The sequence below is a fragment of the Ranitomeya variabilis genome, chromosome 2, assembly GCF_051348905.1.
Source record: "Ranitomeya variabilis isolate aRanVar5 chromosome 2, aRanVar5.hap1, whole genome shotgun sequence".
Lineage (NCBI taxonomy): Eukaryota > Metazoa > Chordata > Amphibia > Anura > Dendrobatidae > Ranitomeya > Ranitomeya variabilis.
In genome coordinates this window covers 377092877-377118152 of record NC_135233.1, presented here as the reverse complement: position 1 = coordinate 377118152, position 25276 = coordinate 377092877, and the positions used below count along the sequence as shown (strand labels likewise).

At 45.7% G+C, this 25276-nt stretch overlaps 1 protein-coding gene across 1 annotated transcript in view; it reads left to right on the top strand.

The window, feature by feature from the left end:
• The first annotated feature begins 695 nt into the window (after positions 1–695).
• Positions 696–25276, top strand: part of LOC143803805 (complement factor B-like) — a 122101-nt gene continuing 97520 nt past the window's right edge. The window contains exons 1-9 of the mRNA XM_077281571.1: positions 696–779; positions 2715–2853; positions 3350–3481; positions 5663–5758; positions 7283–7420; positions 7747–7850; positions 9990–10107; positions 10248–10392; positions 10957–11036. Coding sequence (XP_077137686.1) covers positions 696–779; positions 2715–2853; positions 3350–3481; positions 5663–5758; positions 7283–7420; positions 7747–7850; positions 9990–10107; positions 10248–10392; positions 10957–11036 — 1036 coding nt within the window. The remainder of the gene's footprint in view (positions 780–2714; positions 2854–3349; positions 3482–5662; positions 5759–7282; positions 7421–7746; positions 7851–9989; positions 10108–10247; positions 10393–10956; positions 11037–25276) is intronic.

Below are 25276 nucleotides of genomic sequence, written 5' to 3'. Positions count from 1 at the left end.
GATGAGGGCATGGACTAGGGTTTTTGCAGATTCTTGGTTGAGGAATGAACGGATTCGTGAAATATTTTTGAGTTGAAGTCGGCAGGAAGTGGAAAGGGCTTGGATATGTGGTTTGAAGGAGAGATCAGCGTCGAGGATTACCCCGAGGCAGCGAGCTTGTGGGACTGGGGAGAGTGGGCAGCCATTTACTGTAATGGATAGGTTCGTTGGGGGAGTCGCGTGAGATGGGGGAAAGATGATGAATTCTGTTTTGTCCATGTTAAGTTTGAGAAATCTAGCAGAGAAGAAGGATGAAATAGTGGACAGACATTGAGGGATTCTCATAAAGTGAATCCCTCAAAGCCATAAAGTGAAATATCCTAAAACAGGTTTGTACCAAGTATGGTATAGGAAAGGGCATAACTAATTAACTGCTGGGGGTCTGACCACTGTTCTTTGACGAGGCCCGGATGAATGGAGAGTCCTGCGCTATCTCTAGGGAATAATATATATTTGATACAACCCCAAATACACAGTTAAAATGGATTTTTGATGGGTGCTAGCTGGAGGTGCTAGAATATCGCGGGCGCCCCTCGAACCGCAAAGATGATAAAACCCTACAAACTGAAAAGCCGTCAGCCATGCTTATCTAAAAATTGACTGATCTTTTGCTGAAAGACTAGATCGTTCTTTGCAAGGTGTATCAGGTTAACATAATGTTCCATTCCTTCCTCAAGAAGACAACTGGTTCCACCCAAGGACTGTCTCTGATAATGGAGCGCCCCAACCAGGGCAGCAGGGTACTCGGTACCGGGTCCGGTCTTAAAGGGGATGTCACGGTGGCTGCGACCCGGTCCGTGGCCCTGGGCGCTCAATTAAAAGGAAAGGTCTTTAAGGGGATTTGTAATGTCTATGTTTGTGACGCCACCTGTGGTGTTCGGTCAGTAGTGACTGACGCTGCTTAAAGGGGTCCTCTGGGGTGATGTTGTTGCAGCAGTATGGTAACGCTTCCCACAGGTGAAGCTGGGGTCCCCAGGGCTCCCCAGGTGTATGGCAAGATGGTGTAAGCCGATAAATGCACAAAAAAAGAGGACACAGGTTTGCAAGTCTTTACCTGGTTTACTGATGGTAGTAGTAGTCCTCAGTCCAGGGTACCAAGTACAGGGTAGCTGTGGTCCGGCCGGCTTGGAGGCAATAAGAGATCCCTTTACCAGGTGAGGTCCGTAAGCCTTTCCTGCTAGCACCGTTTAGTTAATTAGGTCCCTGCTGCTTGAAGCTCAGTGCAAGTCCCCTCTCTCCTGTCCTAAGGCAGATGTCTGTACGATAGGCAGTTTGAGCCTGTTTATAGGATCTCTTAGATGACCCGGCTCTCACGGTCACTGCTTCACCTCAGACTTGTTACGGGCAACCGGTGGACACCGCATCTGAGAGGGCATCACATACAACTGAGCGGCTTCCCTCCAGCCCCTGCTTCCTTGCTGGCCGTTTGAGGTGATTACCTCTAGCCCTATACATTCCTTCTTGAGCTTTTACGTATTCTGTTTATGAACTACTCCACTTCTATATGAGGGGGCCACCCACTGCATCACGCATGATCTGCATCCTAAATAAAGGTATTATCGACACACATTATCAGGCACAGCACGTGACTGATGAAAGCCCGATAAGGGCTGAAACGTTTCCAGTGCTACCTCTAGTACTAATAAATCTACAAACCAAAATACTTAAGTTGAGTGCGAGACTTCTTTACAGTTTACTATATGGTTTGGGTACCTAGTCTCTGCACCAGATTATAGCAGTGCACACGGTGTTTACTTTCATATTTACATTGTTACGGGCAATTGACATATAGTGCTTTGCCCTCCGGTTCTGTCGTGCGTCCTGGAGAACAACACGACCTCGGGCTCCCGGTACCCGGCTTCTGCGCTCTGACTCTGAGGGTGTCCTTCCACTGTTCCCCTCCTGAGCCCTTTCCTCCTCTATGCTTCTTTCCTCTAAGCTCCTCCTTAATTCAACTCTCCTTCTGCTTCTCTTTCCAGGGGTAGCAGCTCCCTCCTGGCTGCTCAGCCCCCACGTCTGCGCCAGACATCCTTCAGCTGCTGGAGACCAACTGTCTCAATCCACTGTCTCTCTGACTCCCTGAGACTGACTGGCTCCTCCTCCAGACCAGGATACATAAAGTGTAAGGAAGCTACCCTGAATCCAGGTCCTGAGCTCCCCCTCCTGGCCTAGATTCAGATTGTGTTGAATGCGAGTGCCTTACCAGATAGATAGGATCCCCTTTGCCTCCAAGCGTGACATCAGCCTCCCCGAAGGGAAGGCAACAGCACTGCAGCAACCGGTTACCTGGGGGTGCTGCAATGGCATCTGTGCTCTTCAAGTCCTGGATTAATTTCTTCACAGGCTTGTACATGAATGGAGGGATAGTCCGGTATCTTTTCTGGATGGGTGGATGAGAACCAGTAAGGATGGTGTGCCAGCTGATTGTTCCATTCAGGGTGGCAAACCTTTGATGCCCGTACAGTAGGCAGATGGACCTCTTTATCACTTCTCGTTGTTTGGATTGAACTAGACAGTTCATTCTTCAGGGCATCCAACATTTTTTCCAGACAATTTTGCATATACAATATATCCATAGATACGGCACAGCGCTCATTTGTGTAAATTATATATGACCGGTTGCAATTATGATCTGATGACTGGGGGTAGTATAAATAACTCTTTGTCTCTTACAGATATCCAGCTTTGATTTTACCCCTCGCTATGCTGTCATCTCGTATGCGTCATTTGCGAAACCCATTGTGCTGCTGTCTGATGATGACAGTGTGGACGCTGACGCCGTCATCGAGAGGATTAAAGAATTTAAGTACACAGGTAATGGAGCTCACGGTGCTTTCCCAATAACTTCACTAATGATATAAGGTGACACATGACCAATCAAAAAAACTGGCACACTATAGAAAACTAATTGAAGGGGTTTCCCAGTTTAGAAAACCTATTTTCAGACAAGTTATTAGATATATGTGAGTGGACACGTGATGGATAGAGCGTCTCTTGCTCTGGAGGACCTGTCCTGTTCTATGTTGCACAGATAACACACTCATGTGAATGGACACAGCGTAATGTTTATTTTCATCTGTGGTGGCACTGCAGGAGAACTAACCACTTTCTGAGATGTTTCAGGTGATCACTGATCATCCCAGCGAAGTCGAAGAGGCTCTTTAACTAAGTAGGTATTGTAAAAAAGTGTAACAACTCTTTAATTACTTTTTTAACCACCCTTCCACTCCTGAAGATGCAAAACATTTAGCTTTGTATCCAGCTTATTATTAGAAGCCTGAAATGAATCTGTTTTTTTTTTTCAAAAAAGCACATGCAGATGAACTGGGAATGAACACTCGGGCAGCCCTGAATGAAACTCACAACATGTTGTCACTGCAAAATACGAGAGATCCCCAAAAATTCCTGGAAACGAGAAATGTAATCCTGCTGATGACAGATGGCAAGTATCGGGTCACAGTTAGTCCTACAGGTCACTAGTGAAAATCTTGTCAGTCCTTAGACTTGTCTTCTTTAACTCATAGTCAGTGCTCTATCTGTAACACCCCAGGTAACCGGTTGTTACAGTGATGTTGACTTCTCTTCGGGGAGGGTGATATCATGCGTGGAGGCAATGGAGTTCTCTTTATCAGGTAAGGCACCCACATGCAAAACATTCCAAATCCAGGCAACAAGGGGTAGATCAGGACCCGGATTCAGGGGAGCTTCCTTAGACTTTATGTATCCTGGCCTGGAGGAGGGGCTAGTTATTCTCCAGGAGGGAGAGAGAGGAACGATGTCTGGAACAGACAGAGATGCCTAGCAGCCAGGTGGGAGCTGCAGCCTCTGGAAAGAGAGATAACCTGAAGGGTTGTATGTGGTGGAGCTACAGAGGAAAGGAGCACAGGAGTGGAAAAGGGCTCAGAGGGGAACTGTGACCGGGCACCCTCAGAGCCAGAGCACAGTAACTGGGCACCGGGAGCCCGAGGCTTTAGTGGGACTCTAGGACACTTAGCAGAACTGGAGGGCTAAGATCTTTATGTGATTGGCCCACACCACACCTGAGACGCAGCAGCACCTGAAGAGCCTGGGGCATGATAGAGTCCCTATAAAAGTCTCAAGCTGCCAGTCATGCAGGTACCTGTTCTAGGACAGGGGAAAGAGGACTTTGCCAGTAAGCTTCAGGCAGCAGGGACCTCATACAACAGCGCAAGGAGGAAAGGCTCACGGACCTCAATTGGGAAAGGGATCCTCTATTGCCTCCAAGCCGGACGGACCACAGCTACACCTGTACCTGGTACTCTGGACTGAGATGCACTTCTATCATCACTAAACCAGGTAAAGACTGGAAACCTGTGTCCTCGTTCTTTGCCATACTATCCACCACACCATTGGTGCCCTACACCTGTGAAGCCCTGGGGACCCCGCTTCACCTGTGGGAAGTGTAACCATCTTGCTGCATACCATCAGCCCAGAGGACCCTTTTAAGCAGCGTCGGTCCCCACTGACCGAACACCACAGGAGGCATCACGAACAATAGACTTTATTCACAATACCCCTTAAAAGACCTTTCCCCTTTAATTGGGCGCCCAGGGCTCAGGACCGGGTCACAGCCACCGTAACATCCCCTTTAAGTACCGAACCCGGTACTGAGTGCCCCACGGCTCTTGCGGGCGTTCCATATCTTCCTCCTAAAATTTTTAGACAGAGGATCCTTAAGTGGTCTAGGCTCTGACTGTATAATAGGTCGTAAGTGTCCAGAAGAAGACAACCCCATTTGGAAGTAGCTTTGGAGCAAATCACTCACATTCTCTTACAGGCTCATCTAAAGAAAAACCTCTTTTATCTTACTGATGAAATGTCCAGTGTGTGCAATGATAAAGACTAGAGATGAGTGAATTTGATGGAAAATTCGATTTGCGTCAAATATTTTTGGACGCAAATCAAATATGTCTTACTTTACTCCCAGATTATAATAAATGTAGTGTATAAAAAAATCATATTCATCAATGCCCGCCCCTCACCTGCCTCTCCACGCAATTCCCTGCCTGGTCTTCCAGTCCTCTTTTAGAAACCTCTGGACCTCTTCCATCTTCACACATATTGTGATTGCTAATCAGTGACTTCGCAGGAAGTCTAGTTGGCATTAGGCCCTCACATCGTCATAACGTGTGTCGCCCCGAGTTATCATGATCTTGCAAAATCTAGTCGGCTTTGGAGGCGTCAAAGACCGGTCTGAAAATGGACGAGAACTACAGTCACCTAGAAGAGGATGAAATGATCTTGCATGGAGCTGGAAGGCATAGGGGATGGTTTTGGGAGGTGAGTATTACATTTTTAATCCTTTCTCGGCCATTTAGAATCAGAATTTTTTGTAAAAGTTTAAGCTAATTTGATTCATCTCTAATAACGACAAAGATCATTTTTTGGGAAATATACATGTTCTGCACAGATGGAGGATGGCTCCACAAATCATCTCATTTGTTGAATCCAAACAACTCTGATGCTCATCTTTGCAAAAAGAGTCAACCTTCTAACATTTTCCATCAGTCCTCTATCCTCACCCCACAGCGTGCTTTACGTCACCGCAAACACATTCAGTGGCATCATGTCCTCTTCATGATAGCTTTTTTTCACCCCTTAGGAAAGCACAATATGGGAGGAGACCCGACTGTGGAGATTAAGAGGATCAGAGAATTTCTGAACATCAGGAAGGACAATAAACGGGAAGATTATCTAGGTATGTAATATATATGTTACGGTACTTGTGCCTCGTTTCAGTAGACAGTGATGATAACCACCATCAGGCATGCCGTTCCTACAGTTCAGCAGCAATGTTGGGTAATCAGTTGTCAGAGATGGCCAAAGCCTGAGGAGAAGACAGATATGGTTCATTACCACTTCTGTCTCCTCTATTACATTCCACACAGCACTCGGTGCTGGCAGCGGCATCGTCACTCTATCTTTTGTACGCAGTGATCGTGGAAGATCCAGATAATTTTGGTGTGTTGAGGTCCTTAAGGCCCCGTCTCACTTAGCGATTTACCAACGATCACGACCAGCGATATGACCTGGCCGTGATCGTTGGTAAGTCGCTGTGTGGTCGCTGGGGAGCTGTCACACAGACCGCTCTCCCCAGCGACCAACGATCAGGGGAACGAGTTCGGCATCGTTGAAACTGTCTTCAACGATGCCGAAGTCCCCCTGCAGCACCCGGGTAACCAGGGTAAACATCGGGTTACTAAGCGCAGGGCCGCGCTTAGTAACCCGATGTTTACCCTGGTTACCAAAAAAAACAAACAGTACATACTCGCCTTTCGGTGTCCAGGTCCCTTGCCGTCTGCTTCCTGCTCTGACTGAGCCGCCGTACAGTGAGAGCAGAGCGCAGCGGTGACGTCACTGCTGTGCTCTCACTTCTCACTGTACGGCCGGGAGTCAGTGAGAGCAGGAAGCAGACGGCAAGGGACCTGACGGACATCAGAAGGCGAGTATGTATTGTTTGTTTTTTTTTACATTTACGCTGGTAACCAGGGTAAACATCGGGTTACTAAGCGCGGCCCTGCGCTTAGTAACCCGATGTTTACCCTGGTTACCAGTGAAGACATCGCTGGATCGGTGTCACACACACCGATTCAGCGATGTCAGCGGGGCCTCAACGACCAAAAAAAGGTCCAGGCCATTCTGACACGACCAGCGATCTCGCAGCAGGGGCCTGATCGCTGGTACGTGTCACACATAGCGAGATCGCTATGGAGGTCGCTGTTGCGTCACAAAACTTGTGACTCAGCAGCGATCTCGCTAGCGATCTCGCTATGTGAGACGGGGCCTTTAGACGACACAGATCTCAAACACCAGGGACTATTCATATTACACCCGTACGTTATATCCAAATGACTAAAGCCAAATGATCATGAAGTTTAGACTACTTTTCAATAATAACGAAGTTACATCCATAAAATTCATTAGGGATCTTACAAATGGTTGGTCCAGCTTGGTCTTCCTCACCAAAAGAGCTACAAAACAACAATCATTATTTGGATGGTAAAGGTAAACATCTAGTGAAACCAATGTGTGCAGTGGTCTCTGACGAAGGATGCCGGCATGATGCAATTTTCGGTGGAACATCTGACCTCATACTCCCAAATATTTCCTCTTTCGAGAAGAATAAGATGATAATTTACATCATATTAATGTCCTTTATAGTTTAATTGTTCCTCAATATTTTACATTATCCCTGCTTTAATTATTTTTCTCTCATTTATAGATGTTTATGTCTTCGGCCTAGGTAATGACATAAGTGAAAGTGAAATCAATGACATTGCATCCAAGAAAGATAATGAGAAGCATGTTTTCAGGATGGAAAATGTGCTTCACATGAAGAAGGCTTTTGAAATAATGTTAGGTGAGAACATTTACATTTCTTTCTTCCTAATTGTGTGCAACGATGTCATTGTTCATGCCTGTATAAAGATGCAGGAAGCCCGGACAAAAGGCTGGAATAGGCTGATAAAATGGTAACTGGAACAGGGAAATATATTCATGGCTGTTTTGGGCGAGTTTGTGGGTCTAGACTAAAGTGATATGGCCCAGCATGGAAAACTCTGATTAGGGTCAAGGGTGGTTAAGAACTCATAGCTGGAATGGTGGCACCACCAAATTTTTTTCAAACAGCTGTCCCTTTCTGCACGGGTTCTATCTTTTATCAATTTTTCTTCTTACACCTTTTAGATGATACAGAAGTTCTTCAGATGTGTGGACTTTCCAAAGAACGACTTCAAGATGATCAGGGCCTAGAAGAAGTGTTTCCCTGGATAGCTAAAATTACTATCACAGTAAGTCTGTATTTGCTTGGTTCATCACACCATACCTGGAGTATGAAATCCCTAGACATGCAACAAGAGGAGATGTAGCGTCAGAAAGTCATAGGTGAGGATAATACACATATACACCAAATATATCACATAAATCCAAGGTTACGTGTGCTCTGCATTTAAAAAAAAAAAACAACAAACCTCTATCTGGTGCCAGTAAGCTGCCAGAAAGCCATGATCATCTAGAAAAGTAGTCTTAAAATGAAGTTACCATCCATATGAGATGCCTGTCTTTTCCAACAGAGTGTCAGTGGATTTCCAAAATAGGTTATTATTAGTGATGAGCTAGTGTACTCATTGCTTGGGTTTTGCAGAGCACGCTCGGGTGGTCTCCGAGTATTTGTAACTGCTCTGAGATTAAGTTTTCATCGTCTCAGCAGCATGATTTACAGCTACTAGCCACCTTGATTACATGCGGGGATTCCCTAGCAACCAGGCAACCCCCACATGTACTCAGCCTGGCTAGTAGCTGTAAATTATTCAGCTGTCGTGATGAAAACTAAATTTCCGAACACTAACAAATACTCGGAGACCACCCGAGCGTGCTCGGGAAAAGTCGAGCAACGAGTACACTCGCTCATCACTAGTTATTATGGATAAAAGGCTGATGAGAGATGTCCTGTGTAAAAAAAAAATACTTTTGCATCTAGACACTTTGTCATTATATAGACTTCTTTTTGTCACCAGTTTCTCTGGGAACCATAAAGGGGTGTTCTCAAGTTTTTTAATTATTTAGGCAGCATGAAAATAAGCTAATTTGCAATTGGCTTGCTTTTTCAAACTGCTGTCATTGTCCTGCAATTGGAGATTTTATCTTTATAGTGTACAGTTGTTTTCCATGGTGCTCAGAGAGGGTGCAGTGGTTACACATCAGGAGAGGGGTTAACTCTTAACATCCCAGTCACCTCTTTCCAGACCATTGATTTCTATACAGCATTTTTACTCCTTCTTCTTCTGAAGAGATACAGTTATAAATCACCAGCCATGCAGCTTTCAGAGAAGGTCTCTTAATCACTCTGCTGGTTGTTCAGAACTTTGTGCTTAAGGTACCATCACACTCAGCAACTTTGCAAAGAGAACGACAACAATCCGTGACGTTGCAGCGTCCTGGTTAGCGATCTCGTTGAGTTTGACACGCAGCAGCGATCTGGATCCCTCTGTGCCATCGCTGGTCGGAGCTAGAAGTCCAGAACTTTATTTCGTCGCCAGGTCGGTGTGTATCGTCATGTTTGACATCAAAAGCAATGACGCCAGCAACGAGCATAGGGGGCGTCGCAGCGTCTCCTTCTAGCCAGTCGGTACACTCCGGCTGTTTGACATGGAGCTAACAACCAGCGAGAACGAGAAGTGAGTTGCCGTTACGTCACTGGATCGCTCCTGCATCGTTCTGGAGTTGCTGTGTTTGACGTCTCTACAGCGACCTAAACAGCGACACTCCAGTGATCTAGTTTAGGTTGGCTCGTTGTCTATATCGCCGCAGCGTCGCTGAGTGTGACGGTACCTTTATTCAAGTGTCCCATTATCACCATGTGTAAATACAGGGATAACAGTGTAGACTCAAAACAAACTACTGATAGGTGAATGTGTTACAACAGTACTTCTGCTAAGCTTTAAGGTTCTACTGATACTACAGTCCTATTTACCAGCATTGTCTCTCAAGGATGAAAGTCCACCTTGCCAGAAACCAAATAAGGAGATTATATTGCTCTAAACTCTTCAAGAGAAAACTTGAAATGCCTCATTAACTTCCCAATTTGATAGAAGTGCATGTCTACACTGTGCCGCTACCCAATATATTACATGTTGGGCCAGTTGTGGGTATTGTAGGTCTACTCAAAAGGTTGTAGATGAATACTGATGCGCTAATAGTCTTCTAGATAAATAGTATCTGGAAGCTACCAGAAAGCCATATTATTCTACTGCAAAATGGCTGTAGAAAACACTTTGAGTGAGATTTATTAAGAATGTCCTGGTTAAAAACTGAGATATTCTTCAACTATGAGCAAGCGTTGATTTGTGTTAAAAATTCACCACTTTATGTATTTTCTGTCCACTTGCCACCAGGATTTGTGACACTTTCTCTTTTTTTGTTACATTAAGCGTCCAGGTTCTGAAGAAAAATGTAAAGGATCAATTGTGAGCAAATCATTTGTCTTGACGGCTGCTCACTGCTTCCACCTGGATGAACTACTCCATACTGTCAGTGTCAGAGTTGGAGGTAAGTTCATCAATCTTGCTGGAGCCCCAGCTGTGGTCCTAACACAGCCTCCAACTTGGCCTCTAGCACAGACATGAGCACATTGAAGCTGACTATACAAATGTGAGGACTACCTATGTTTTTGCTTTCATCTATTGTAGATAAGGTCTACAGGGTGAAGGAACTCCACCTTCATAGTGACTACAACCCAATTGGCAAAAAAGACAAGGGCGTGGAGAAATCCTATGATTACGATATGGCTCTCGTTGAACTGGATAGGAAACTTGAGTTTTCCAGTAAAATCAGGTAATCAAGTGAAGATTTATTTTGACAACTTGGTTACATTCAACATGGCCATGTCAAGCGATGATGATGATGACGCGATCACCACATCTTGAGGCACCATGAGTAGTGATGATGGTGTAGGGCACCAGAACTAGAATTACCATGGGGGCGCTGTGGTTATGTTTGTAAAATGTACAATGGTATGTAACATGGTTAGTTGATAGAAATGAGAAAAAATAAAACATTGACAGGACCCTCATCTAGCAGCCACTTTGGTAGTCCATGACCACTGGAAAAGAGTCCTATGAATCTCCTCCTACCTGCTCAGAGACCAGGAAGGATTTCATTGTTGCGACATGATGATTGCATGACATTGCATTTTGTTGCATCTATTGCCTAAAACTGAGTGAAATAGCAGGTTGTCCACTCGTATGCTCATAAGTTGCCAGACTTCCATTGGGGCTATTATTCTGGATAACACCTAAGAATTAAAGTTTTCTTGTTTGAACTGGAGTTTATTCGCAGACAGTGGAACTGAACCTTTAATTTAGACAGCAGGAATAATGCTTTTCGCTCTTCCCGCAGACCTATCTGTCTTCCATGTACAACCGGGGCGACCTGGGCTTTAAAGCAGAGAGGGAAGTCTGTAACGTGCAGCGACCATGGTGAGTGTCGGAACTTATGATGGGTTTTTGAACTGTTAACTACACACTTAATTTTGTGGGGTTTTATATTTCTATTCTTTTCTGCCTAATTTCAGAATATAATAGTAATTAACAAGGAGGCCTTATAAAAATAGCCATAATGATAGGTACTGTAGATGGATTAAAGTGCACTAGTCAAACTTTGACACCCAACAGTAAAAGAAAATAGTAATATAAAAGATCACGGCCAGGGGGGTCGTAACCGAACCACCCACGCTGTTATCTTTTTGTCACAAACAGCCCTCTGGTGCCCCCTATTGTCCGGACAATTATGTAATTGATCGACGATTAATGGAGAAACCTGCGGCTGTTTCCAATAAGGCCAGTTATTTGGAAACTAAGAGTGACAGTATGGTATATACACCTCTGATTCCCATGTATGGAATTTGTGTACATAATCTCGGTATGGTTACTGTCAGCTTCACAATAAACTAATAACTACTCAGTGCCACCACCAGTCATTTTTATACAAACTGACTGGACGCCTGGTTCTGGTAGCGTGTGGCTTTGGGGTGTGGTTTACAGAACAAAAGGAACAGAACTATTAACTTTTATAATTATTCCAGAAAAATAGGCTGTGTTTATATAAATATACAAAAGATTTTAAAAAGGGCACAAAACAATACAGCATAGTATACAGCAAATTACGTAAAATAAAAAGGATTAACAGAAGAACTTATTACCCTGGTCACAGAGATGTTGGATTGAAGCAAACTGATTGAAAATGTCTGGTTAATGGGATCAAGTCTACACTGATATGATCTTTCAGATCATAATTAGCCTTGTCTTTTTATCAGCACCTGAGTTACACATACACACCCAACCCCCTTGATTACCTTATGTGGGCCGGGTTGTGGGATGTTCTCAGTGCAGCACCCCAGAGTCCTGGTTGTTGCAGTACTGTGGCTCCGCCACTATGGGGAGCTGTGGTACGTCTGATTGCACTAAAGGAGTTTCTCTGACCAGGTACACTCACACCACACTTCACACTCCGGCCACCAGGGGGGGTGGTCCTATCTAGTAGGCCACTCCTCACAACTGTGGTAAAACTGGGGGTTGGACAGGAAGACAGGGAGAAGTAGCTGGGAAGAGCTAGTGAGAGGACCTGTCAGGGATGGGATCCTGGCAGACTCCTCAGAGCAGAACTAACCAGTAAACAACGGGAATACAGAAAAGGAGAAATACCAGAAGGGGTCCTGCTGTTAGACCGAGGCAACATCCTTCTGAGGCGCAAACAGTCGGTGGCCGGAACGCCGAGCAAGTAAGAGACTTTAAGTACATTGCAAACCACGGCAGGACAGCTAATTACAGGTTGGCTGTCTCACTTAACACCTAAGCAGACAACGGAGGCAGCTGTGGGAGAGGGGCGACTCTAGGGTCCCGGAAGAACTCCAGGCCTACCCCGTCATACGGGTGCGTCCTACCATATTACCTGGAGGACGGAGAAAGAATAGTAGAGACAGAAAGAAACAGTTGTGAGGACTATCCCGGGAGCTCAGCAGGGAAGAACTACAACACACAGCGCTAGAAGGTAGATACTGATTCCCACCTGTAAGGAGAACTCCTGATGTGTCGTTGGACCGGCCGGTCTCTGAAAACCCCGTTAACAGCGCTCTGGACTGAGGTCTCCAACATCTTCAGTAAAGAGGTAAAGAGACTGCAACCTGGTGTCTTCATTATTTACCGCGACCTGCACCGTTACAACACCCCTATTTGCACCGGATGTCCCCCACTGACAGACAGGGCCACGGACCGGGTCTAGCCACCGTGACAACCCCAGGACTGAGATCCCAGAGGCCCGGCTCCGGGTACCCCTAGGCCCTGCGGCGGTGTGGGGGCGCTCCAACTGCCCTTCATGATTTTAGGAAATTCCCAACATTAGCAATATCTTCCCTCCTGATGATCGCAGAAGTTTGAGATCATCACCATATTTTATCAGGATTTTACCTTTCCAAAGAAAACATGACATGGCTGGCCACTATTGAATTGGGACTTATAAACAGGTGTCACAGTTATGAAAATAATATGCATATTCTTCCTCGATTAGTCCTGAAGTTGAGAACTTATGTCCCATCACTATCTGATCTACACAAACCCCAAAATTCATAACTTTCCATTGGAGACAAAAAGTCTGGGGGAAGTTCTTTCATCATAGCAGCTGAAGAGATCACAATAGGCATCCTGCCTTAATTGTTTTTCACACCAGAAAGGGAACTTGAATGTTTAGCTATTCATGTCTTAATTGGCTTTCTCACCCCTGGCTATATGTAAATTACCCACTTCACTATATCCATTGTGCAATTCTACATCTAAGGGTACTGTCACACAGTACCATTTTGATCGCTACGACGGCACGATCCGTGACGTCGCAGCGATCGTATGATTATCGCTCCAGCGTCGTAGACTGCGGTCACACGTTGCAATCACGGCGCTGGAGCGATGCCGAAGTCCCCGGTAACAGGGTAAACATCGGGTAACTAAGCGCAGGGCCGCGCTTAGTAACCCGATGTTTACCGTGGTTACCAGCGTAAACGTAAAAAAAACAAACAGTACATACTTACATTCCGGTGTCTGTCCCCGGCGTTCTGCTTCTCTCCACTGTGTAAGCGCCATAGCCGGCAAGCACAGCGGTGATGTCAGACGTCACCGCTGTGCTCGCTTTCCGGCTGGCAGACGCTCACACAGTGGAGAGAAGCTGAGATGCTGGAGGACAGACACCGGAATGTAAGTATGTACTGTTTGTTTTTTTACGTTTACGCTGGTAACCACGGTAAACATCGGGTTACTAAGCGCGGCCCTGCGCTTAGTTACCCGATGTTTACCCTGGTTACAAGCGAAGACATCGCTGGATCGCTGTCACACACAACGATCCAGCGATGTCAGCGGGTGATCAAGCGACGAAAGAAAGTTCCACACGATCTGCTACGACGTACGATTCTCAGCAGGATCCCTGATCGCTGCTGCGTGTCAGACACTGCGATATCGTAACGATATCGCTAGAACGTCACGAATCGTACCGTCGTAGCGATCAAAATGGTACTGTGTGACAGTACCCTAAGAGATTTAGAATGTAAGCTTTTTTACCTACTGCAATTCCCTGTGAGAGAGGAGAGAGGGCGTGGAATGCCTCCTCACTAGTGTAACTTTATGGATTTTAATGTTTTCTATGACATGCAAAAAAATAAAAAGACTGGCACATGTATGTCCATTTAACATTTAATATTCAACATCTATATGAATAAATTTCCATTGTCCGTATTGTGGTGGTGCAGAAATCTCATTAGGGTAATGTTGCCATTAGCTCAATTGTGATTTAAAAAACGAAGAGAAAGATCTGAAAGAGATGTGCACATTACATACATATAATCAACCTAAACAGAATAACAACCTCAAAAGGCACAAGCTGAAGGTTTAACAATGGCCCTCACAGACCCCTGGTCTGAACATTATTGATAATGGTGGCTACACCTCAAAATGGCAGAGAATGCAAGACAACCCAAAATCTCACAGAACTTGAACAATTTTTTGCAAGAAAGAATGGAAGAAAATCCCTCAAACAAGAATTGGCTCAAGCACTGTACCATACGTCTACACTAAAAGTAATGTCTCGGTTCACCCTGGTTTCCTTGTTACCACGACAGACATTGTTACATGATCAGCCTCCAACCTTTGGTGCTTGACTTGCAGTGTTTTAGATATTAGGTCTTGACTTGTGAAGACAAGACAGTGGGTCTTGACCAACAGAATCTGGGCCTTGTGTCTTGACCAGCGAAGTCTGGGTGTCGGTGCTTGACCAACAGTGTCTCGCCTGTCTGGGTCTCCAGCCACCCTTCGGTCTCTGTGCCTCTGAGTTCCACTGCTCATATGTCCTCTTTGTCTGGCTTACTGTCACCAACTCTGTTCCCGCTGTTATGATCTGGTGGCCTAAGAGCAGCATGAGACGTACTCTGGAGAAGGTGGTACCTGTACTGACCGCAGACCCTGAACTTAACACCGCAACTAGAAGTAGCCGTGGAATGTACCTAGCGCTCCCTAGACATCTCGACACAGCCGGAGGACTAATTAACCCTAGAGATAGAAAAGGGAAAACTATCTTGCCTCAGAGAAAATCCCCCAAAGATAAGCAGCCCCCCACAAATATTGACTGTGAGAGGAGAGGGAAAAAACATACACAGACGGAAATGAGAATTTAGCAAAGGAGGCCACTTCTAGCTAAATAGAAAGGATAGGACAGAGTACTATGCGGTCAGTATTAAAACACTAGAAAATATCCACCACAGAAAATACAAAATCTCCACAGCTAACTAAAGATATGGAGGGTATATCTGCATCTCCAGAGATACCAGCTTGGCTAAACAAATCCTTATCCAGACCAAGCTGGACAAGACAAAAACATGGAAAAGAACTGATCAATAAGGCCACAACAAGTGGACAGCAAAAATCAAGGCCAGAACTTATCTTTGTTGAAATGAACTGCAAAGCAGAAGAGACCAGGCAGGCATGTGAATCCTCCAGGAACAATGGACAACTGGCACTGACTAAAGGGTGAAGCAAGACTAAATAGCCCAGTCCAAATTGCAAAAAGTGAACACACCTGATAACTGCTGCGATTCAGACACAGCAGCGCTACCACTTACAACCACCAGAGGGAGCCCAAGAGCAGAATTCACAACAGTACCCCCCCCTTGAGGAGGGGTCACCGAACCCTCACCAGAGCCCCCAGGCCGATCCGGACGAGCCAAATGAAAGGCACGAACCAAATCATCAGCACGAACATCGGAGGCAACAACCCAAGAATTATCCTCCTGGCCATAACCCTTCCATTTGACAAGATACTGAAGCTTCCGCCTCGAAAAACGAGAATCCAAAATCTTTTCCACCACATACTCCAACTCCCCATCAATCAACACCGGGGCAGGAGGATCAACAGAGGGAACAACGGGCACCACATATTTTCGCAACAAAGATCTATGAAAAACATTATGGATGGAAAAAGAGGCTGGAAGGGCCAAACGAAAAGACACTGGATTGGTAATCTCAGAAATCCTATAAGGGCCAATAAACCGAGGCTTAAACTTAGGGGAAGAAACCTTCATAGGGACATGACGGGAAGACAACCAGACCAAATCCCCAACCCGAAGCCGGGAACCAACACACCGACGACGGTTAGCAAAACGTTGAGCCCCCTCCTGAGACAACACCAAATTGTCAACAACATGAGCCCACATTTGCTGCAACCTGTCAACCACAGAGTCCACTCCAGGACAATCAGAAGGCTCAACCTGCCCTGAAGAAAAACGAGGATGAAAACCAGAGTTACAAAAGAAGGGTGAAACCAAGGTAGCAGAACTAGCCCGATTATTAAGGGCAAACTCGGCCAATGGCAAGAAAGCCACCCAATCATCCTGATCAGCAGACACAAAGCATCTCAAATAAGTTTCCAAAGTCTGATTAGTTCGCTCGGTTTGGCCATTTGTCTGAGGATGAAATGCGGAAGAAAAAGACAAATCAATGCCCAGCTTAATACAAAAGGCACGCCAAAACCTAGAGACAAACTGGGAACCTCTGTCGGACACAATATTCTCCGGAATACCATTTCAAACGAACCACATGCTGAAAAAACAAAGGAACCAAATCAGAAGAGGAAGGCAACTTAGGCAAAGGCACCAAATGAACCATCATAGAAAACCACCCAGATAACCGACATCCTCTGGGAAACCGGAAGATCCGAAATAAAATCCATAGAAATATGCGTCCAAGGCCTCTTAGGGACCGGCAAAGGCAAAAGCAACCCACTAGCGTGGGAACAGCAAGGCTTGGCCCGCGCACAAGTCCCACAGGACTGCACAAAAGAACGCACATCCCGTGATAAAGAAGGCCACCAAAAAGACCTACCAACAAAATCTCTGGTACCAAAAATACCAGGATGGCCAGCCAACACAGAACAGTGAACCTCCGAAATCACTCTACTAGTCCATTTATCAGGAACGAACAGTTTCCCCACAGGACAGCGGTCAGGTTTATCAGCCTGAAATTCCTGAAGAACCCGTCGTAAATCAGGGGAGATGGCAGAAAGAATCACCCCTTCCTTCAGAATACCGACCGGCTCAAGGACCCCAGGAGAATCAGGCAAAAAGCTCCTAGAGAGGGCATCAGCCTTAACATTCTTAGAACCCGGAAGATACGAGACCACAAAATCAAAACGGGAGAAAAACAGGGACCATCGGGCCTGTCTAGGATTCAGCCGTTTGGCAGACTCCAGATAAATCAGATTCTTATGATCGGTCAAGACCACAATACGGTGCTTGGCCCCCTCAAGCCAATGTCGCCACTCCTCAAATGCCCACTTGATAGCCAACAACTCACGATTGCCAACATCATAATTGCGTTCCGCAGGCGAAAATTTTCGAGAAAAGAAGGCACACGGTTTAATCAAGGAACCATCAGAATTCCTCTGAGACAAAACGGCCCCTGCCCCAATCTCAGAAGCGTCAACCTCAACCTGAAAAGGAAGAGAAACATCTGGCTGACGCAACACAGGGGCAGAAGTAAATCGGCGTTTAAGCTCCTGAAAGGCAGAAACAGCCGCAAAGGACCAATTCGTCACATCAGTGCCTTTCTTCGTCAAATCGGTCAGGGGTTTAACCACACTGGAGAAGTTGGCAATGAAACGGCGATAAAAATTAGCAAAGCCCAAAAATTTCTGAAGGCTCTTCACGGATGTGGGCTGGATCCAATCATGAATGGCCTGAACCTTAACCGGATCCATTTCTATAGATGAGGGAGAAAAAATGAAGCCCAAAAAAGAAATCTTCTGTACTCCAAAGAGGCACTTAGACCCCTTCACAAACAAGGCATTATCACGAAGGATCTGAAATACCATCCTGACTTGTTTCACATGAGACTCCCAATCATCTGAAAAAATCAAAATATCATCCAAATATACAATCATGAATTTATCAAGATAATTCCGAAATATATCATGCATGAAGGACTGAAAAACAGATGGAGCATTAGAGAGTCCGAATGGCATCACAAGGTATTCAAAATGGCCTTCGGGCGTATTAAATGCAGTTTTCCATTCGTCACCCTCCCTGCTTAATACGAACAAGATTATATGCCCCTCGAAGGTCAATCTTAGTAAACCAACTAGCCCCCTTAATCCTAGCAAACAGATCAGAAAGCAAAGGTAAAGGGTATTGGAATTTGACTGTGATCTCATTCAAGAGGCGATAATTAATACAGGGTCTCAAGGAGCCATCTTTCTTGGCAACAAAAAAAAAACCTGCTCCCAATGGTGAAGAAGATGGCCGAATATGCCCCTTCTCCAAGGACTCCTTAACATAGCTCCGCATGGCGGTATGTTCTGGCACAGACAGATTGAAAAGTCGGCCCTTAGGGAACTTACAACCTGGAATCAAATCAATACCACAGTCACAGTCCCTATGCGGTGGAAGGGAACTGGACTTGGGCTCATCGAATACATCCTGGAAATCTGACAAAAACTCAGGAATTTCAGAAGAGGGGGAGGAGGCAATTGACATCAAAGGAACGTCACCATGAACCCCCTGACAACCCCAACTAGTCACAGACATAGATTTCCAATCTAATACTGGATTATGCACCTGTAACCATGGGAAACCCAGCACAACAGCATCATGCAAATTATGCAACACCAGAAAACGACAATCTTCCTGATGGGCTGGCGCCATGCACATGGTCAGCTGTGTCCAAAACTGAGGTTTATTTTTAGCCAACGGTGTAGCATCAATACCCATCAAAGGAATAGGACTCTGCAAAGGCTGCAAGGGGAAACCACAACGCCTGGCAAATTCTAAGTCCATTAAATTTAGAGCGGCGCCTGAATCCACAAATGCCATGACAGAAAATGACGATAATGAGCAGATCAGGGTCACAGGTAACAGAAATTTAGGTTGTACAGTACTGATGGTAACAGAACTAGCGATTCTCTTGGTACGCTTAGGGTAATCAGAAATAACATGAGCAGAATCGCCGCAGTAAAAACACAACCTATTCTGACGTCTGAATCCTTGTCGTTCAGCTCTAGACACAATCCTATCACACTGCATAGGCTCAGGACTCCGCTCAGAAGACAATGCCATAGTGTGCACAACTCTGCGCTCGCGCAAGCGCCGATCAATCTGAATGGCCAGAGACATAGAATCACTCAGACCAGCAGGCGTGGGGAACCCCACCATAACATCTTTAACGGATTCAGAAAGACCCTTTCTGAAGATTGCCGCCAAGGCATCCTCATTCCATTTAGTCAGTACAGACTGTTGTGAAATTGGATTTTGGGCTCCCCCGGTGGCCACTGGTGGAATTGAACTGGTGTGCATCATCCCCTCTGTTCACCTGCTTCCATCAGGATGTGGGAGTCGCTATTTAACCTTGCTCCTCTGTCACTTCCATGCCGGTCAACATTGTAATCAGAAGCCTTTCTGTGCATGTTCCTGCTGCTAGACAACTCCCAGTTAAGTTGGACTTTAGTCCTCGTTTGTTTTTGCATTTTGTTCCAGTTCACAGCTGTAGTTTCGTTTCTGTGTCTGGAAAGCTCTTGTGATCTGAAATTGCCACTCTGATGTTATGAGTTAATACTAGAGTCTTAAAGTAATTTCAGGATGGTATTTTGATAGGGTTTTCAGCTGACCATGAAAGTGCCCTTTCTGTCTTCCTGCTATCTAGTAAGCGGACCTCAATTTTGCTAAACCTATTTTCATACTACGTTTGTCATTTCATCTAAAATCACCGCCAATATATGTGGGGGCCTCTGTCTGCCTATCGGGGAAATTTCTCTAGAGGTGAGCCAGGACTATATTTTCCTCTGCCAGGATTAGTTAGTCCTCCGGCCGGCGCTGGGCGTCTAGGAATAAAAAACGTAGGCAACGCTACCCGGCTACTGTTAGTTGTGCGGCAGGTTTAGTTCATGGTCAGTTTAGTTTCCATCCTTCCAAGAGCTAGTACTTATGTTTGCTGGGCTATGTTCTCTTGCCATTGAGAACCATAACAGTTTGACCGGCCCAAAAAGGGTTAAATTAATTGACAGAGAAAGGAGAGAAAAGAGAAGTCTGCTGAAGATTTTTTTTTTTTTTTTTTTTTTCCCCTTCCCTTCAGTTCTGAGTGTGCTTGTAATTGAATCTCTTGCAAGTCTGCCTATATTGCAGCCTTTCTCTCTCTCTCTCTCCTTCTAATCCTGGAATGGCTCTTTGTTCACCTGTTTAAAATGGATATTCAGAGTTTAGCTGCAGGTTTGAATAATCTCACCACGAAAGTTCAAAATTTACAAGATTTTGTTGTTCATGTTCCTATATCTGAACCTAGAATTCCTTTGCCTGAATTTTTCTCGGGGAATAGATCTTGCTTTCAAAATTTCAAAAATAATTGCAAGTTGTTTTTGTCCCTGAAATCTCGCTCTGCTGGAGATCCTGCTCAGCAGGTCAGGATTGTAATTTCCTTGCTCCGGGGCGACCCTCAGGATTGGGCTTTTGCATTGGCTCCAGGGGATCCTGCATTGCTCAATGTGGATGCGTTTTTTCTGGCCTTGGGGTTGCTTTATGAGGAACCTCAGTTAGAGCTTCAGGCGGAAAAGGCCTTGATGTCCCTATCTCAGGGGCAAGACGAAGCTGAAATATACTGCCAGAAATTCCGTAAATGGGCTGTGCTTACTCAGTGGAATGAGTGCGCCCTGGCGGCGAATTTCAGAGAGGGTCTCTCTGATGCCATTAAGGATGTTATGGTGGGGCTCCCTGTGCCTGCGGGTCTGAATGAGTCCATGACAATGGCTATCCAGATCGATAGGCGTCTGCGGGAGCGCAAACCTGTGCACCATTTGGCGGTGTCTACTGAGAAGACGCCAGAGAATATGCAATGTGATAGAATTCTGTCCAGAAGTGAACGGCAGAATTTAAGACGAAAAAATGGGTTGTGCTTCTATTGCGGTGATTCAACTCATGTTATATCAGCATGCTCTAAGCGTACTAAGAAGCTTGATAAGTCTGTTTCAATTGGCACTTTACAGTCTAAGTTTATTTTATCTGTGACCCTGATTTGTTCTTTATCATCTATTACCGCGGATGCCTATGTCGACTCTGGCGCCGCTTTGAGTCTTATGGATTGGTCCTTTGCCAAACGCTGTGGGTATGATTTGGAGCCTCTTGAAACTCCTATACCCCTGAAGGGGATTGACTCCACCCCATTGGCTAGTAATAAACCACAATACTGGACACAAGTAACTATGCGGATTAATCCGGATCATCAGGAGATTATTCGCTTTCTTGTGCTGTATAACCTACATGATGTGTTGGTGCTTGGATTGCCATGGCTGCAATCTCATAACCCAGTCCTTGACTGGAAAGCTATGTCTGTGTTAAGCTGGGGATGTAAGGGGACGCATGGGGACGTACCTGTGGTTTCCATTTCATCATCTATTCCCTCTGAGATTCCTGAATTTTTGACTGAATATCGTGACGTTTTTGAAGAACCTAAGCTTGGTTCATTACCTCCGCACCGGGAGTGCGATTGTGCCATAGATTTGATTCCGGGTAGTAAATACCCTAAGGGTCGTTTATTTAATCTGTCTGTGCCTGAACATGCTGCTATGCGAGAATATATAAAGGAGTCCTTGGAAAAGGGACATATTCGTCCTTCGTCATCTCCCTTAGGAGCCGTTTTTTTCTTTGTGGCTAAGAAAGATGGCTCTTTGAGACCGTGTATTGATTATCGGCTTTTGAATAAAATCACGGTTAAATATCAATATCCGTTGCCACTGCTGACTGATTTGTTTGCTCGCATAAAGGGGGCCAAGTGGTTCTCTAAGATAGATCTCCGTGGGGCGTATAATTTGGTGCGAATTAAGCAGGGGGATGAGTGGAAGACCGCATTTAATACGCCCGAGGGCCACTTTGAGTATTTGGTGATGCCTTTTGGTCTTTCAAATGCCCCTTCAGTCTTTCAGTCCTTTATGCATGACATTTTCCGTGATTATTTGGATAAATTTATGATTGTGTATCTGGATGATATTTTGATTTTTTCGGATGACTGGGACTCTCATGTCCAGCAGGTCAGGAGGGTTTTTCAGGTTTTGCGGTCTAATTCCTTGTGTGTGAAGGGTTCTAAGTGCGTTTTTGGGGTTCAAAAGATTTCCTTTTTGGGATATATTTTTTCCCCCTCTTCCATCGAGATGGATCCTGTCAAGGTTCAGGCTATTTGTGATTGGAAGCAACCCTCTTCTCTTAAGAGTCTTCAGAAATTTTTGGGCTTTGCTAACTTTTATCGTCGATTTATTGCTGGTTTTTCTGATGTTGTTAAACCATTGACTGATTTGACTAAGAAGGGTGCTGATGTTGCTGATTGGTCCCCTGCTGCTGTGGAGGCCTTTCGGGAGCTTAAGCGCCGCTTTTCTTCCGCCCCTGTGTTGCATCAGCCTGATGTTGCTCTTCCTTTTCAGGTTGAGGTCGACGCTTCTGAAATCGGAGCTGGGGCAGTTTTGTCGCAGAGAAGTTCCGATTGTTCCGTGATGAGACCTTGTGCCTTTTTCTCGCGTAAATTTTCGCCCGCCGAGCGGAATTATGATGTTGGGAATCGGGAGCTTTTGGCCATGAAGTGGGCTTTTGAGGAGTGGCGTCATTGGCTTGAGGGGGCTAGACATCAGGTGGTGGTATTGACTGACCACAAAAATCTAATTTATCTTGAGTCCGCCAGACGCCTGAATCCTAGACAGGCGCGCTGGTCGTTGTTTTTCTCTCGGTTTAATTTTGTGGTGTCCTACCTGCCGGGTTCTAAGAATGTTAAGGCGGATGCCCTTTCTAGGAGTTTTGAGCCTGACTCCCCTGGTAACTCTGAACCTACAGGTATCCTTAAGGATGGAGTGATATTGTCTGCCGTTTCTCCAGACCTGCGGCGGGCCTTGCAGGAGTTTCAGGCGGATAGACCTGATCGTTGCCCACCTGGTAGACTGTTTGTTCCTGATGATTGGACCAGTAAAGTCATTTCTGAGGTTCATTCTTCTGCGTTGACAGGTCATCCTGGAATCTTTGGTACCAGGGATTTGGTGGCAAGGTCCTTCTGGTGGCCTTCCCTGTCTCGAGATGTGCGAGGCTTTGTGCAGTCTTGTGACGTTTGTGCTCGGGCCAAGCCTTGTTGTTCTCGGGCTAGTGGATTGTTGTTGCCCTTGCCTATCCCGAAGAGGCCCTGGACGCACATCTCGATGGATTTTATTTCGGATCTTCCTGTTTCTCAGAAGATGTCTGTCATCTGGGTGGTGTGTGACCGTTTCTCTAAGATGGTCCATTTGGTTCCCCTGCCTAAGTTGCCTTCTTCTTCCGAGTTGGTTCCTCTGTTTTTTCAAAATGTGGTCCGTTTGCATGGTATTCCGGAGAATATCGTTTCTGACAGAGGAACCCAATTCGTGTCTAGATTTTGGCGAGCATTCTGTGCTAGGATGGGCATAGATTTGTCTTTCTCGTCTGCTTTCCATCCTCAGACTAATGGCCAGACCGAGCGGACGAATCAGACCTTGGAGACATATTTGAGGTGTTTTGTGTCTGCAGATCAGGATGATTGGGTTGCTTTTTTGCCTTTAGCGGAGTTTGCCCTCAATAATCGGGCCAGCTCTGCCACCTTGGTGTCTCCTTTTTTCTGTAATTCGGGGTTTCATCTTCGATTTTCTTCTGGTCAGGTGGAATCTTCGGATTGTCCTGGAGTGGATGCTGTGGTGGAGAGGTTGCATCAGATTTGGGGGCAGGTAGTGGACAATTTGAAGTTGTCCCAGGAGAAGACTCAGCTTTTTGCCAACCGCCGGCGTCGGGTTGGTCCTCGGCTTTGTGTTGGGGACTTGGTGTGGTTGTCTTCTCGTTTTGTCCCTATGAGGGTTTCTTCTCCTAAGTTTAAGCCTCGGTTCATCGGCCCGTACAAAATATTGGAGATTCTTAACCTTGTGTCCTTCCGTTTGGACCTCCCTGCATCTTTTTCTATTCATAATGTTTTTCATCGGTCATTGTTGCGCAGGTATGAGGTACCGGTTGTGCCTTCCGTTGAGCCTCCTGCTCCGGTGTTGGTTGAGGGCGAGTTGGAGTACGTTGTGGAAAAAATCTTGGACTCCCGTGTTTCCAGACGGAAACTCCAGTATCTGGTCAAATGGAAGGGATACGGTCAGGAGGATAATTCTTGGGTGACTGCCTCTGATGTTCATGCCTCCGATCTGGTCCGTGCCTTTCATAGGGCTCATCCTGATCGCCCTGGTGGTTCTGGTGAGGGTTCGGTGCCCCCTCCTTGAGGGGGGGGTACTGTTGTGAAATTGGATTTTGGGCTCCCCCGGTGGCCACTGGTGGAATTGAACTGGTGTGCATCATCCCCTCTGTTCACCTGCTTCCATCAGGATGTGGGAGTCGCTATTTAACCTTGCTCCTCTGTCACTTCCATGCCGGTCAACATTGTAATCAGAAGCCTTTCTGTGCATGTTCCTGCTGCTAGACAACTCCCAGTTAAGTTGGACTTTAGTCCTCGTTTGTTTTTGCATTTTGTTCCAGTTCACAGCTGTAGTTTCGTTTCTGTGTCTGGAAAGCTCTTGTGATCTGAAATTGCCACTCTGATGTTATGAGTTAATACTAGAGTCTTAAAGTAATTTCAGGATGGTATTTTGATAGGGTTTTCAGCTGACCATGAAAGTGCCCTTTCTGTCTTCCTGCTATCTAGTAAGCGGACCTCAATTTTGCTAAACCTATTTTCATACTACGTTTGTCATTTCATCTAAAATCACCGCCAATATATGTGGGGGCCTCTGTCTGCCTATCGGGGAAATTTCTCTAGAGGTGAGCCAGGACTATATTTTCCTCTGCCAGGATTAGTTAGTCCTCCGGCCGGCGCTGGGCGTCTAGGAATAAAAAACGTAGGCAACGCTACCCAGCTACTGTTAGTTGTGCGGCAGGTTTAGTTCATGGTCAGTTTAGTTTCCATCCTTCCAAGAGCTAGTACTTATGTTTGCTGGGCTATGTTCTCTTGCCATTGAGAACCATAACAACAGACCATTTTCTAAACTTCTGGCAATATGATTCTGCCGCTTCTTGACCCTGAGACAGGGCCAACAAGGTCTTCTCAGCATGATCCACTGAATTAGGTTCGTCATACAATAACCCAAGCGCCTGAAAAAAGGTGTCTACATTAACCAACGCCGGATTCCCAGG